The following is a 13770-nucleotide window of genomic DNA, read 5'->3' on the forward strand; positions in this document are numbered from 1 at the left end:
GACATATTCATGTATATGATGAGTGATGAGTATATGATCTCGATCCTGATACCTATTCTTGGTTTCTGTAAGAAGACCACAACCTTCAAAATATCGTTGAAATACCTCTAAATCAGAGACTGACTAGTTTTGGCCTTTATTTGGTACATTAGATGACAAACATTCTCTAAATTCTAGAACATCCATTTACCCAGGGTATGCAAAATGTTGCTCGATCCGCGCCATGTTGAGGAACAGTGCTGCTCGATTTCTCGGCACATGAGTCTGGCCCATACAAATTGAATGTTGCCAGCAACATAAGACGTAAGAAAACGTAAGTGAGTATGGAATGTAGGGACATTGTTGAGCTGAAAAAGGACATTGTGGCGAGGAAAAATCCCATCAGAGGAAATCCCAAAAAGGTCCCACCAAACTTAAGCGCCAAATGGAAATTGTTTGAAAGTGAATGAGCGAAAAGGATTTAAATGCAATCTATTGGAATAAATGATACACGTAAGTACGATTTGTGAGCGAAAATTCCAAAAACCTGCGTATGGAAGTTTTTATACCCTTACAATATACCGATGAAAAAACGAACTTAGCCCACTTAAGCCCCCTCTATTTAAGTAGTTCAACGACTAGCTAAAATGACGTAAAATTTTGCTGATTGTAAATTCTTCTTGAAGATTCATGTCACCTTTCCTCTGAACCACGATATCTTTCACCTGAACTGAGCTTAAATTATTAAATTTTCATTATTTTCGTTGGAGTATTAAAATATCCCCTTGCTATTGGATTGGAAATCATATTCCTCGATTTTGATATTCGGTTTAATATTAATGGCAAGCTAGAACTCACAGAACTTAACGTATAACTTTTTGCGATTGATAAATCAATTTTTTTCACGAGATGGACTACCTTTTATTGGATTTTTTATAAAACATGGTTAAGCAAAAATCAGCACTGATAGCACGATTTGAGAGAGCGGTGTACATACACTACTGGCCAAAAAAATAAGTACATCGGTGTAGTGGTAATTTGTTATGGAATGGCTCGAATTTTTGTAAATATATGGATGTAAATTGTTTATATTTGGGAAGGTTACAGTCCTGCCAAATATTTAATTCAAAAATTAAAGTGGGGAACCGTCTTTATTAAATTCTATGCTAAAATTTTTGCTGGATGGCCATTTTTGATCTGGTCAAAGTAATAAGTACACTGGTGTCATTTTCAAGTTTTAAAGGATTTGATAAGGATTTGGTCAAAGGCTTGTTGGTTTTTATTGAGTTCTTTCATATTTAAGTACATGAGAGGTAAAAAAAATTCTTTAGAAGCTTGGTACTGCTGAAGAAAATAATTTTTACATAAATCTTCAAAAAGAAAGGAAAATTCTCCGGGAGATTGCGAAAAGTCTTGGACGCTCGGTAGTTTTTTTTCAGAATGCTTTAATATCTAAAGTGCTTATTGAAAATCGAGGATGGAAGAAGAAATCTTTACACACAACGGACACCCGCATCATCAGTCTTGTAAAAAAGGATCCGTTCATGTCTTCCAAGGGCAAACCCGCTGAAATTGGTAAAAAAAAATCAGCTCTGATGGGTCTTAAAGTGGAATAACATGTTATTGAGCGACGAAACAAAAATAAATCCTTTTGATAATGATGAAGATGTATACAATGACCAAAAGGCAAATTCGGATATAAAAACATATTGACAGATATTATGCAACCTTATGCTGAGGAAAACATGCCCTTGAGACATGTTCAACAGGACAATGATCCAAAGCACACCTCAAAGCTGGTCAAAGCTTGGTTTACGAAAAACAATGTAAGTGTTATGACTTGACCAAGTCAGTCTCCTGACTTCAACCCAACTGAAAACCTTTGGGGTGACTTGGAAAGTCGAATTGGTACAAATACTTTTCCAAAAGCCAAAGAATTGTTGGGGATTTGTGCAAAAAATGTGGTATGAGATTCCAGCTTTGTAAAATTGCTGTACTTATTATTTTGGCGACCCCTTGTTTAGGTTTTTTAGATTTAATCGATAATAAAATATATGTATACTTGAAATAAAAAATACTTTTGTTAACTAATTTTATACTCTACTGTAGGTTAGAAAACTAAAAGTTAAGTTTATTTTTTATTTATGTTTATTAGAAACTTTGTATGCTGTGCGCAAGCAATTCCAGAAGGGGAATTAATCATCTTAGGAATTTTCCGGGTCTTAGCAGTCTGCTTTGGCTTTGTAGTCGAACAGCGGAGAGGGGAGGCAAATAAACGGTAGAATTTACTCTTCAAACACACCCACAGACAAAAGAAACGCCGCAACGACCTTGTTTACATACAAACAAATTTTATTAAATAAGTTTTTACATAATGCACACATTTGTGTTGTGTATTAATACGCTTTGTATTTGTATTTCTACGTGAGATTAGCCCTTCTATATGCGGGCCTTTCTATTGGCTAATTGCCACCAAATCAACAACAGCTGGTGACCGACCGTTCTACCACACTTCACACTTTTGAACTGGATTCATGGGGGATCCTTCGGGACACTGGAAGTCCTTGGCAAAGTCCTTCATGTTGCTGAGCGAGCCCAGGACACGGAACTCGGATGGCGAATGCACGCCGGTGGTGATGCGCATCTTGAGAGATTCTGCAAGCCAAGGAGATTCTTCAGTAAAAAAATCTCAAGATATTGAGCTGTTTATGTGTACCTTTACGATATTTGGCACACCAGGTTTGGCCGGCTGAGATCCAGAACATTTGCTGCGGGGTATAGTCCAGGCCGGGCAGCTTGGGCTCCGCTCCGTGCTTCTGCACCCATCGCTGGTAAGCAATGTACGACTCCTTCACACCGCCATTGTCGGCAATGTTCTCACCCTGCGTATTGATGCCATTCAACTGCCAAGAAGAGTTCCATTTAGAATCGAGCTAAACTTTCAAACAGTAAATATGACTTACATGCAGACCTGTGGCACGTTCCGTGTAGTTGCCGTACTGATCTATTATGCACTGGGCCTTGGAGAGGTAGGCCTTTTGGGTGTCCGGCTGCCACCAGTCGCGCAGATTTCCCTTGACATCGAATTGGCGACCCTGATCGTCGAAGCCGTGGGTGATCTCGTGGCCAATCACGTAGCCAATGGCTCCGAAATTCATGTATTTGGGACGCTGGGCATTGAAGAAGTGACCCTGGAGTATTCCCGCGGGGAACTCTGTCAAAATCAGGAGGAGAAGTATATATTAAAGACCCTGTTTGCCGCGGAAAACTCTTCCGCTTACGTATGCTGTTCTCCAGGGACGAATAGAAGGCATTCACGATGGCTGGACGGGCGTGACGCACCCAATCCGTTTTGTTGACGGGGAGACGCAGCTTGTTGAATGAGTAATCGGTGCCGAAGATGTTCATGCCCAGGAAGGACTCGAAGTATTTGTCGGGATTGATGTCCAGCTTAGCGTAGTACTTGGCCAGTTTTTCATTGTCGAGCATCTCGTCTGGATAGCCGATGTGCGTGGCCATGCTGTGGAGCTTCAGCTTAGCCTCCTTCTTGGTCTTGGTATCCATCCAGTTGACCTCGTCCAGAATGTCGTTGAAGACAGCCCTAATGTCGTTGACCATGTCTAAGGCATTCGCCTTCGAGTCCTGGTTGAAGTGCTTGCGCACGTAGAGCGATCCGACCGATATTCCCAGGCTGATGTTCGAATGTTGATTAATTAGATGTGATGTCGTTTGTTGGAGATTGGAGATTCGAGAATGTTGATTGGAGTTGGAGTTGGAGGTGTGCAGTTATTGAAATGGTGGAAGAGTTGGCGTGAAAGTGAAACACAAAATGAATATGCATAATTAAGATATAAGTCTGGTTAAGTCGCTTGATAGGTCGATTGGCTACCCGGAATGCTGGGACCATGGGGAAGTGAGCAAAGTAAAAGAGCCGCCTAATGAGATCGAATGTGAACAAAAGTGCTCTGAAACTCAAAATGAAACCCACTTATCGACACTAGAATACCGCTATGCAGCGATTTCGATAAGCAGCGGCTGTTGCCGTTGTTGTTAAATGTGGGTCTGTTAGCACTTAACTACTCGTATTATTATTTATTGGACAAACGGTTTCCTTCATTGTTGTGCGTTTCTGTGCCTGGGCATGTCTGTGCGATTGTGTGATGTGTATTGGGGGTATTGTGTTTTATAGTTCCCGTGTGAAAATTTCGGAAATTTTGAATGCGTTTCTCTAAATTTTGTAAGTACCTATCGTTATCTTCTTCTTCTTCATCCATGCTGCAAAATCACAAAGAAACCAAAAGAAGATACAGAAACAAGTGAAACTTGCTGCAGATAGAATATGTACATAGTATGCAGGTGGCAAGGCCTAACCAAGGCATCTACGAAGACAGCCTCCCGATCACCGCAGCCCAAGAGACAGCCGAAGGGGGACACACTAACCTGCCAGTGGCGATGTCGACGCACTCCTTCCAGCGCGCCTCCTGCTCCTGGCGTCCGGACAGGGCTGTGGCATACTGCAGCTGCCTCTTGCGGAACTCCTCGCTGAGGAATCCGATCGAGAAGGAGTGGATGCGCCAAAACATGTAGTTCGCAATGTCCCGCTGGGGCGTCTTGGCCAAAAGTTTGCCGAGGTCCTCGAAGAAACTGGGCACGGACAGATTGATCATCTCGTCATCGGCCATGCTGAGGCCCTCGGGCAGCAGGGCATTCATGTAGTCCACCCACTGGACATAGGGATAGGCGGCCTGAAGCTGCTGCGGACTGCGCAGATTGTACAGCTCCGAGGAGTTGCGACGCTTCTCGTTCGGCCACGAGATCTACGAGAAGCGAATATTACAGCACGGATTGGGACGGCGACGCCGCCACAAACCAGAGTAACTTACATTTGCCAGCGCCATTTCAAACTCGAGAGACTGCAGCAGCTCCTTCTTGGCCTGTTCTTTTTTGGCGCCGAAAAGCACAGCAATGTCCACCATATACTCGTAGTAGGCCGTAACCAAGGTCTCATTGAATCCCTTGACCAGATACTCGCGACTGAGGGCCAGCGCTGACTGATCAAGCTGCAATTCAGAGAAAGTCCTCAGTTATAGATCATTCCAGAGGTTATTTCGTTACCGACATCTATCAATCGCTTTGTGCTGTTCTGAAGATCCACTCCGATGGAAAAGTCAATGATGTAGTCCATGCTGAAGCCGGCGTTTCGGAATTTCTTGACCTGCTCTTGCCAGCTCCAGGTGTTATCCGCGTTCCAGGCCTCGCCCTTTAGCAGTGGCCAACCGCCCAGGGACTCGGCCATCCTGGTGATGGGTTCAGCGCCCCGAGACTCGATGAGAGCTGTGGAAGAGGATCAAACGTTACTACCATTAATATCCACTCTGGAGAATCTACTGGTCCACTCACTCTTGTTCATGCACGCCTTGTACAACAGATTGGGCAGACGGAAGTGCTTGGGCTCCGTGTCCGGGCGGTCCGCGGTGATGATCTCCTTCAGCTGCTCCTGCAGCTTGTCCGAAATGACAGAGAACGTGCTGATGGCCACCTTGTCATCGGGTATGTTCTCCTCCTCGATGTAGGTGCCGCAGGCGAACTCGTAGAAGTTGTCACACGGCTCCACCTCGGGCTTCATCTTCCGCAGCACAGTCGAGGCCGTGTGGATGCACTCCCGGCTGAGGCAGGCATTATCCATCTCCGACTTTCCCTTGACCGGAGCCACCGGCACCTGGTTCATGCTGGTGGTATCCCCATGCAAGGCCGTGGCTTTTGGGGTCTCGCCCCCGTCCGTTCCCATGTTGTTGCCCCTCGACCTGAGAACATCGTTCAGCCAAAGACCCAAGACGGCTGCTGCCACCACGAACAGAATGCTGCTGACAATCAGGAGGCTTCTCTCCAACTTGGTGCGTCGTCGCCACCAGCTTGGATTCCTATAAACGAGGGAGGATGTATATGTAATTGAATCGGATCGAAGCTTCTTTGCCTCTGCTCCACAGTCTGCTCCACACTACAAAGGTTTAAGGAAACTGTCACCGAGAAGACACGATCTGGTTATTTAGCTCTGATAGCCGCCCTATCACTAATTTCTTCGTGGATTTTCATAGTAGTGTTTGTACTTATCAGTAAAGAAATTTTAAGAAGGTTCGGTTCCACTGATCCTCTATGGCTTAGACTGCGCTTGAGTAGCTGTCCAAATACGACAGCGCTAAGAACTTTGCGATAAAATGTGGGATACAATAAGTTCTTAATGTGGCGTGGCAATCGATCCAATGAAATGCTCAGACCTCAAATCTGCTGTTCAGTGTAATTGTTGGGCTCACTTCCGATTTTTCAATGGATCTGCCTTCCTGACTTCCCGCAACCACCTGGCGCACTCGGCCTGGCAAATTGGTGGCTATAACGAGTGCTGTTTTTTGTTGTTCAACTGGTTAAATTTTGTGCGCACAAGTCTAAAGAGTCATTTCAGCCAGCCACTCTGCTGGTGCTACGGGTAGTTACGACATATGAATTTTGTACACTATTTTAATATTTTGCTGATTTACTGGCACACGAACGCACACCCAGACCAAATACCCAGCGAAGCTCCCACCAAAAACCGGCACCCACACCCACACCCACACCAACACCCACACCGCAGACACACACGCTCGGAGTCAGTGTCGGGCTTATATGGATGAAGCTTTTTTAATGTTAAACCATTTCCGTGGTCAAAGTGTAAGTAGATCAAAAAATAAAAACTGAAAACTGATGAATTTTTGCACGCTTCAATTACTGCTGAAATTGTAAAATAATAACACAAAAGTAATGGCTGGACCAGCAGCGAAGATGCTTTTAATGAGCGATTAAGTCACGGGCAGTAAATGCGTTTACTGGCCACTACTGGCCACGATTACGGGAGAAAGGTCAGGTCAGGCTCGATGAACAGTAGCCGTAGCCCACAGATATCGCATTCTGCGAGATTTATGTACATCCGAAAATTCACGCAAAATTTTCCACCAATGTTAAAGCAATTATCTGGGTTAATGTGCCTGAACTTTTTCAATCCAAAGCCACAAAAAAGGGAATGAATAAATAAAATATATCCATCTATACTAAACATATGTATGTATATTACGAGTATGTATAAGTATGTATGTGTGCGTGAGGCGCTCTTGAAAGTTTCCATATAAGTTTATTGTGGAATTTGGCAAACGGATTTACATATTTGATTTGTTTTCAGCATTTATCAAATATTTTGACAGTACATAGTATATCTTATTTATTCGGTTTTCTTATTCCATTCTCAATTGCATACTCAAGTTTCGTCGACTTAATGAATTCTACTCCAGCAAAGATTACCGAAAGAACTGGTTAATATGTCGAAATTTTAAGAAAAGAATGCCAATCAATTAACCAGTTTTGTAAATTATATTACCAATTTTTAACAGTTGCAATCGATTGCAGCTAATGATGCGAAATTTACAAAGTTGAACGACATTTTCAGCTCGGCTGGGCCCCAGATCCGAGAGTGTGTTCTCATTGAGTGGGTTTCCGTCCTACTGATAGCTCCCGAGCTCTCGGAGCATACTAACACAGAAACATGCTAAATAAACAGAGTGAGCAGGCGGTGAATAAGCAGAAACGATGAGATGAGGGTCTTATCGAAACTTGAGTACCCTTTCTCATGTTGCAGTTAAAGATAATCTTCACAATAATCTTGTATAATCCCTCACACCTGTCGATTCCGTTTGCCGAATATGATAGATGATTATCGATCATATCCCGAGATTGCTAAGCTCAGAGCTTCCCCAATTAGCCGAGAATCGTGCCGTCATTCCTCGATGTCTGGCGGCATTTCCTTAAGGCAGCTCTCCCCCAATCACATGCGAAGATCACGACCGACGACCGACGACCGACACCAGAGCCCAAGAAGCTGTATCCCATTATGCAACTTGCACCCGATCCCACACCCGAGCCCACACCCGAACCCCACCCGAACCCGGGCCTAACTTTAGCTTAACTTTTGCATTCCCATGGACGCTGTGTCGCGCCTTATCAGGGATTGCGATGGATGCCCAGATGCATTCATGCAGATGAGAGATATCTCTCACTGATGAATACACAAGTGTTACCAACTTTATGTAAGTGGCAGCTGCTGGACGATGCTGGGGTGCGAGGAGGTGTTCTGGTACGGTACCCCGGGGCTCCGGCAGGGTCCATGTCAATAGGTCGGGCAGTTTGAAGCGCAGCCCTCCTTTTGTCTATCATCTCATCTCTGCGTCTTGTCGGCGGACGAGTTGCGTTGCCCAATAAATGTGTCAAGTGCAGGCGGTGTGCTTTTGCCATTGACGTGGCAACAACATTGGCGTCACCCACACGCTCACACGTGACTCGCACACACGCAAAGATATAGATACTTACATATATATATCTAGATACGTACATACATAGGTATGTAAGTATATTTGAATCTGTGTGCGTTGTGAGTTGTGCGTTGTGCGAGTGACGTTTGGCAACTTTTTGACGCTCATGGGCTCCGGGGCTGTGTGTTTTTATTGTTTTGCCTTTTAATATGTTTTTGATAGTTTCTGGTGTCCGTTGGCTCTGTCTTTATTAACATTCAAAGCTTGGATTGACAGCCCAGACATTTTTGCAATATTATCTATATTTTCTTTTCCCTAATGCAGCCCCATTACATAAAGTATTTGGAAATTCCGCTTCCTTTTGGGCCATTTGCACATTAATGAACGTGCACTAGCACCTCGGGACAATGTTGGAAGTATAATAGCTAATATGATAAAATTATGTTTCCAATATGAAGCTTACTTTCTTTGACACTAGAGCATGACCCTTCCTTGCCCCATATCTTCCAAAGATTGAGGAATTACCAGATGGATGTCCCTCCAGACATTTGAAGCATTGCATTTTCATTCCAAAACCTCTGCTTTACAAATTTGTAAGTCGAATTTCCAACATTTTATACTCGTACAATTTCCCCGTATACTCGTACAATGTGATATAGCTAGAGCTACTCCACTCCGTAATAGAGCAAGTTAGCTGCAGCATGACGCTTATGACATAGTTAGCAATTGTTAGGGAACGAATTTGAATTTATTGTTAAAATAATCTACTGTTCGATATTCAATGAGGGCCACAGGCAGGCTTTAGCGAAGTTTTAACTTTCGTTCGTTGCGGCTCTGCAATCGCAACTCATTCGTAAATCATAGAGATCCTAAACGTAATGGACGTAAGTTTATCCGTAGGCACGTGTAAGCGTTTCTCCTCAACCGCTTTCCCAGTCCGGAATTCGCATAGTTTTGGGGTTTTATTGGCTGTCGTTGTACTTTGTCGTAATGCCCAGGCCCCCAAAGAAAATGCTGCGACAAATTGCCTTTCAAGTGTTAATTTGTGCCACAGACACAATTACCTAATACATTTTAATTTCGTTTTGTGAGAGATGCGACTAAGCTTCTGTGGCTCCGAGACTTGCCCGAATCTGTTCGCGTTTAATTGCCCAACGAAAAGCTGTCATATCTTTTAACTGAGTCGCTCCCCAGTGAGAGTGAATCTGTATCTGTATCTGTATCTGTATCTGTATCTACATCTATATCTAGATATATCTGTGGCATCTGTGTGGTGTGCGCTCATTAAGATGTCAGGGATTGCAACTGAGACGCATTTGGCCGGAGCGAAACCCAATTTCAATCCAAAATCTAGATAAATGAGAAGCACAAGAGATATGCAGCTATCCATATGTATGTCTATATCTGATTTCTATGCAAATCCGTTGGGGTGGGGTCCAAGCTTTCTCTTTTGTCAGGCTTAAACTTGAACTTGGTCCCAAAGTGGATTTCTTGTATATGGATTGATCTTTTGGTTGGAGAGAAAAATGTGAAAAATGGCAACAGGACCTAAGACCCAACACGTAACAGCAAACGGCCAAGAGGCAAGAGGCAAGAGCTAAGAGACCACGACAAACCTCTCGAAATCTATTTATCAGCAGGAAGAGTGCAATTTGCCGCAGCAGGAAGAAATCAGCGACAATGCAATTTGCCTAGTGCCTTGCCGGGCCATTTAATTTGCTACCTTTAATGGGGCTCAGCTCAGGGCAGGAAAAGCCAACGGAAGCCTCTCTGGAAGCGCCACAGAGAAATGCCAGCAAAATGCAGTCCACGGAGGATGCTCAGGAGGGAGATATATGTAGGAGTAGGAGCGGTAGTGGGTAGTGGGTAGTGGGTAGCGGGTAGCGGTGCAGAATGTGAATGCTGATGGACTAAGGAAAGGGAAAATAAGACACAACAACCGCGGGGCCCGACGTTGATTGAATTGCCGTTGCCACGGCTGTGGCCACTGGCAAGGCCACCTAATTACCGTTATGTGGCAGGATTGCCAACAACTTGTCGGCCGCGCCACCAAGGTTGCCAGATGTCGAAAAGTTGCGTTTTGCATGCTAACATAATGAAAATTATCATATTGTATTGGAAGGGTGCCCAAAACGCAGACACGCAATACACTGGAGATATTGGCACATGATAATGATAAGTAATATGTACAATAGCATAGCATACGAGTTGTCAACAATAGCCCCAAGTTCAATTAATTGATATGCACTACGCATCGTCCGTTGTCAGCGAAATGGTGTGTCCACCTATTTTCAGGGTTTGACCTCAAATTTATGAATATAATCATAGGGAGTACTGGTTCGTTTAATAACTGTTATCGAGAGAGACACAACGTGCGGGAGTGGGACTGAGTGGTACAACCGATCGTCAACTCATTTAAAATCAAGAAGTCAAAAGACATGAAACTGTTCTCAAGCGATCCTCATATCACCTGACTAGCGGCACGTTCTCAGGTTCCATCGACCCCCGCATTAGCCATAACAATTACACACCCACACCCACACAGGCGTATTTCCTCAAGCACTTCAAAACCCCAAAGCCAACATCGTCATCAATCACTGAAGAGACAAATAAGAAAATAATTGACATTTTATTATGTGGAAAATGAGTAATAAGGCCGCTTATAAAAATAAAGGAGGAAAAACAAGTCAAAGACCGGGCCATTACGTGGACTACACGCTCTAAAATCTTGTCGAATTACCAAGAATTATTCTTGAAATTAAACCGACTGTTGGCCTCATTCTCATTTTCAGCGACTCACGTACGGTTCATAAGGAAGCGATACGATTAGCCCGCCATCGCCCTCCGTCAGACCACAGGTTCTGAATGCCTCCGTAAATTACAGATCTTGTGAAATTCAAAGAAGACAGCAGTCGAGGAAGAGCTGGAAAGAGGATAACATGATTTATTGGGTACGATTCATGGCCAAAACGTGCTTACTGATGGAATTTGTCAGCCAACCAGAAGAGATCCGCCCTACCAGATCACCACCTGCCATCTTATCTACAGTATTTCGATTGAGGCATACTCGTAAGCATACTCTAGAGTCCAACCAAAAAGAAAGTGTCGATCACAGAAAAACCAAAGACCTCTGGGGTTCATAGCCATTTCGTAACCCAATGGAACTGACCGCGACGATTACATATGTACATACACACGCGTACTTCTGAGCTGTGGCCACGAACAATTCAAAAGGGAAAGGTCAGTTATTATTTCTGTGCATGTACATGCTCGATGGCGGTGGGTGCTCTTAACCACAGACTTCACTTCACCTTCAGAAGACGTAAGAAAAAATAAAATGAAAAGCCAAGAAAACGCAGCCAGTCGGCCGCACGGCCAAAACATTGCTGACCATAATCGGAGTTGCACTTAAAGGTCTGCGTGCATTTAATTATGCACTTGGAGCAAATAGCTGCCAAACAGAACCACAAACAAAACAGTCAACTAGTCATAGTCCGCTAAAGGCTTTAGTTCTTGGCTGATTTCTCAGCTCAAGTCAACTCATTGTCTGCCCCAAATTCCACACAAAAACACTTAGGAAAAAATAAAGAAACTCATTCAGAATTAGTCAAATAGTCGAAACCGGTAAGGCAATCGACTCTAAAGGTGTGATTTTTGGTTGTGTTTTTTTTTTTTTGTTCTTTTAGGGGACGGAGGGGTCCACAATGCCTTTTATTGTTGAGAGTTTTTTTTCTCTGAAATCGAGCCCGAGAGATATGGAGACGACCTTTTTTTAGGCACCAAAAACCAACCAACAAACAACAAAAAATACGAACAAAATGTTAAGCTTACGTAATTTTGACCTACAAATTTTCGCATAAATAAAGCACGCAAAAACATAAATCTTTTCATTCCGCCGTAAATATAGACATAACTTTTATGTTTATAAGTAACAAAAATAACTGATCTCCTGGGGAAAAGGTATTTAAAGACGATAAGCAAAGTCGCGTATTCATGCGGTGTGGTATTATACGATCGGTTTCGAGTTTCGAGAGGATGCCATGGCGGTGGAGTTCAGCAAGAGTTTGGGATCTTCTGTAAATATTTTCTGTTTGCGCATTGAATAATTTAATTTGAGGCCCATTAGCGAGACAATAGAAATGCTGTTAAGATGATTCATAAACGGATGGATGGATAACTAGGAAACACTCGACTCGTAGGTTCTCCACCAAAGACAATGCACTACAGTCAGCAGCAGTAGTAGCAGTGGGAACAAAATCTGTAAATTGTATGTTACGAGTGCCCTTAACTAATTCTACACACGCGTTGCAGCAAATAAATAAATGTTCCTAATTACAGGCTCCGACTGGGTATCGAAGGTAATGGAAACCGCCCTGAACGTTTCCTACAAACTAAAATCAGTCGCCCAGAAGAAGTTGAATGAATGGAATTTGAAAAATTAGTTGAAACGCTAATGAATTGACTTTTTTCGGAGAGCGAGCCCATTTCATCTTAGTTGAGTGAACCTGATTAACACCGAACCGATCCCCAAATGAACTGGGGCCCCCACTGAAAACACGTTTTTCGAATTTTCATCGACAAAAATTGAATCAAAATAAAAGCAAAGCCAAAGACAAAGATTTGCCGGCTGCTGGCTCTGTCATTGCCACTGCCGGAATCCGTAAGACAGACGAAACGTGTTTTCAATAAACATGCGCAACTTTCTTTTTCCGATGCGTCCATATAAAATATGTACATATTCGTGTGAATTTAGGGTGGCGGCTAGTGAAACTTATGTTATGGGTGGCGGGGATCGAGAAACTTATAGTGTGGAAGAGCCAGAAGCAAACATGTACTTTATATTTTATAGGGGGAGAATATGGAAGAACTTATGGATAGGCATTATGGGACGTACTGGGAAGGAGTGACTGGAGCTGTAATATTAACAAAGATAAACTTACTTAATGACTGTTTGCATGTCGGCCGTTTAGCTGTTTAACAATGTTTAATGTACGACGCGACTAGTTTGCCTAATATTTGTATCTTGTAGTTAACGAGACGCTGCTAAACTGTTAAAAATAGATTAATTGTATTTAGTAAACACTTGAACTGAAACTCAAACTTAAAATCTAAATGGTTGTAAGCGTCACAAGCGCACAGTCGATTTCTTCATTTACTCGTTTCTTTGTTTTTGTTTTTTTATTTATTCGACTATTTAGCAAGCAAATTTAGATTTACACTGGGCTCTTTAGCTTAAAATTTGGAATAAACTCTCAAACGTATATATTTTCACCCACTCAACGATTTTTAGTAGACTCGACACGGCCGACAAGCGACGACCAACTGTGGTCTGTCGTGCCCAAACGCCTCTATATAAAAACAAAAGCGTGAGCCCGTTTTCCCCCATTGATGGAGCTTGGATACTCTATCGACATGACTCTGATGTCTGCTCGACAAAGCGGTTGGAAACGAATTCTTG

The 13770-nt window shown here is 43.2% G+C and overlaps 1 protein-coding gene across 2 annotated transcripts; it reads right to left on the reverse strand.

Annotated features, from left to right (window-relative positions):
• Positions 1-2306: 2306 nt before the first annotated feature.
• Positions 2307-13655, reverse strand: LOC108157341 (neprilysin-2). Of its 2 annotated transcripts, XM_017289358.2 has the most exons (11): positions 13589-13655; positions 13253-13360; positions 5380-5900; positions 5099-5313; positions 4863-5039; positions 4420-4796; positions 4225-4254; positions 3261-3670; positions 2943-3193; positions 2696-2882; positions 2307-2634 (listed from the first exon to the last, which is right to left on the reverse strand). In XM_017289358.2, the coding sequence occupies exons 2-11, from the start codon at positions 13267-13269 to the stop codon at positions 2483-2485; spliced, it is 2337 nt and encodes a 778-aa protein (XP_017144847.1). In that variant the 5' UTR covers positions 13270-13360; positions 13589-13655; the 3' UTR covers positions 2307-2482. The 2 variants fall into 2 exon arrangements, with proteins under 2 accessions (XP_017144847.1, XP_017144848.1); XM_017289359.2 differs by lacking the exon at positions 4225-4254.
• Between the last annotated feature and the right edge of the window lie 115 nt (positions 13656-13770).

This window comes from Drosophila miranda, chromosome 2 (genome assembly GCF_003369915.1).
Source record: "Drosophila miranda strain MSH22 chromosome 2, D.miranda_PacBio2.1, whole genome shotgun sequence".
Lineage (NCBI taxonomy): Eukaryota > Metazoa > Arthropoda > Insecta > Diptera > Drosophilidae > Drosophila > Drosophila miranda.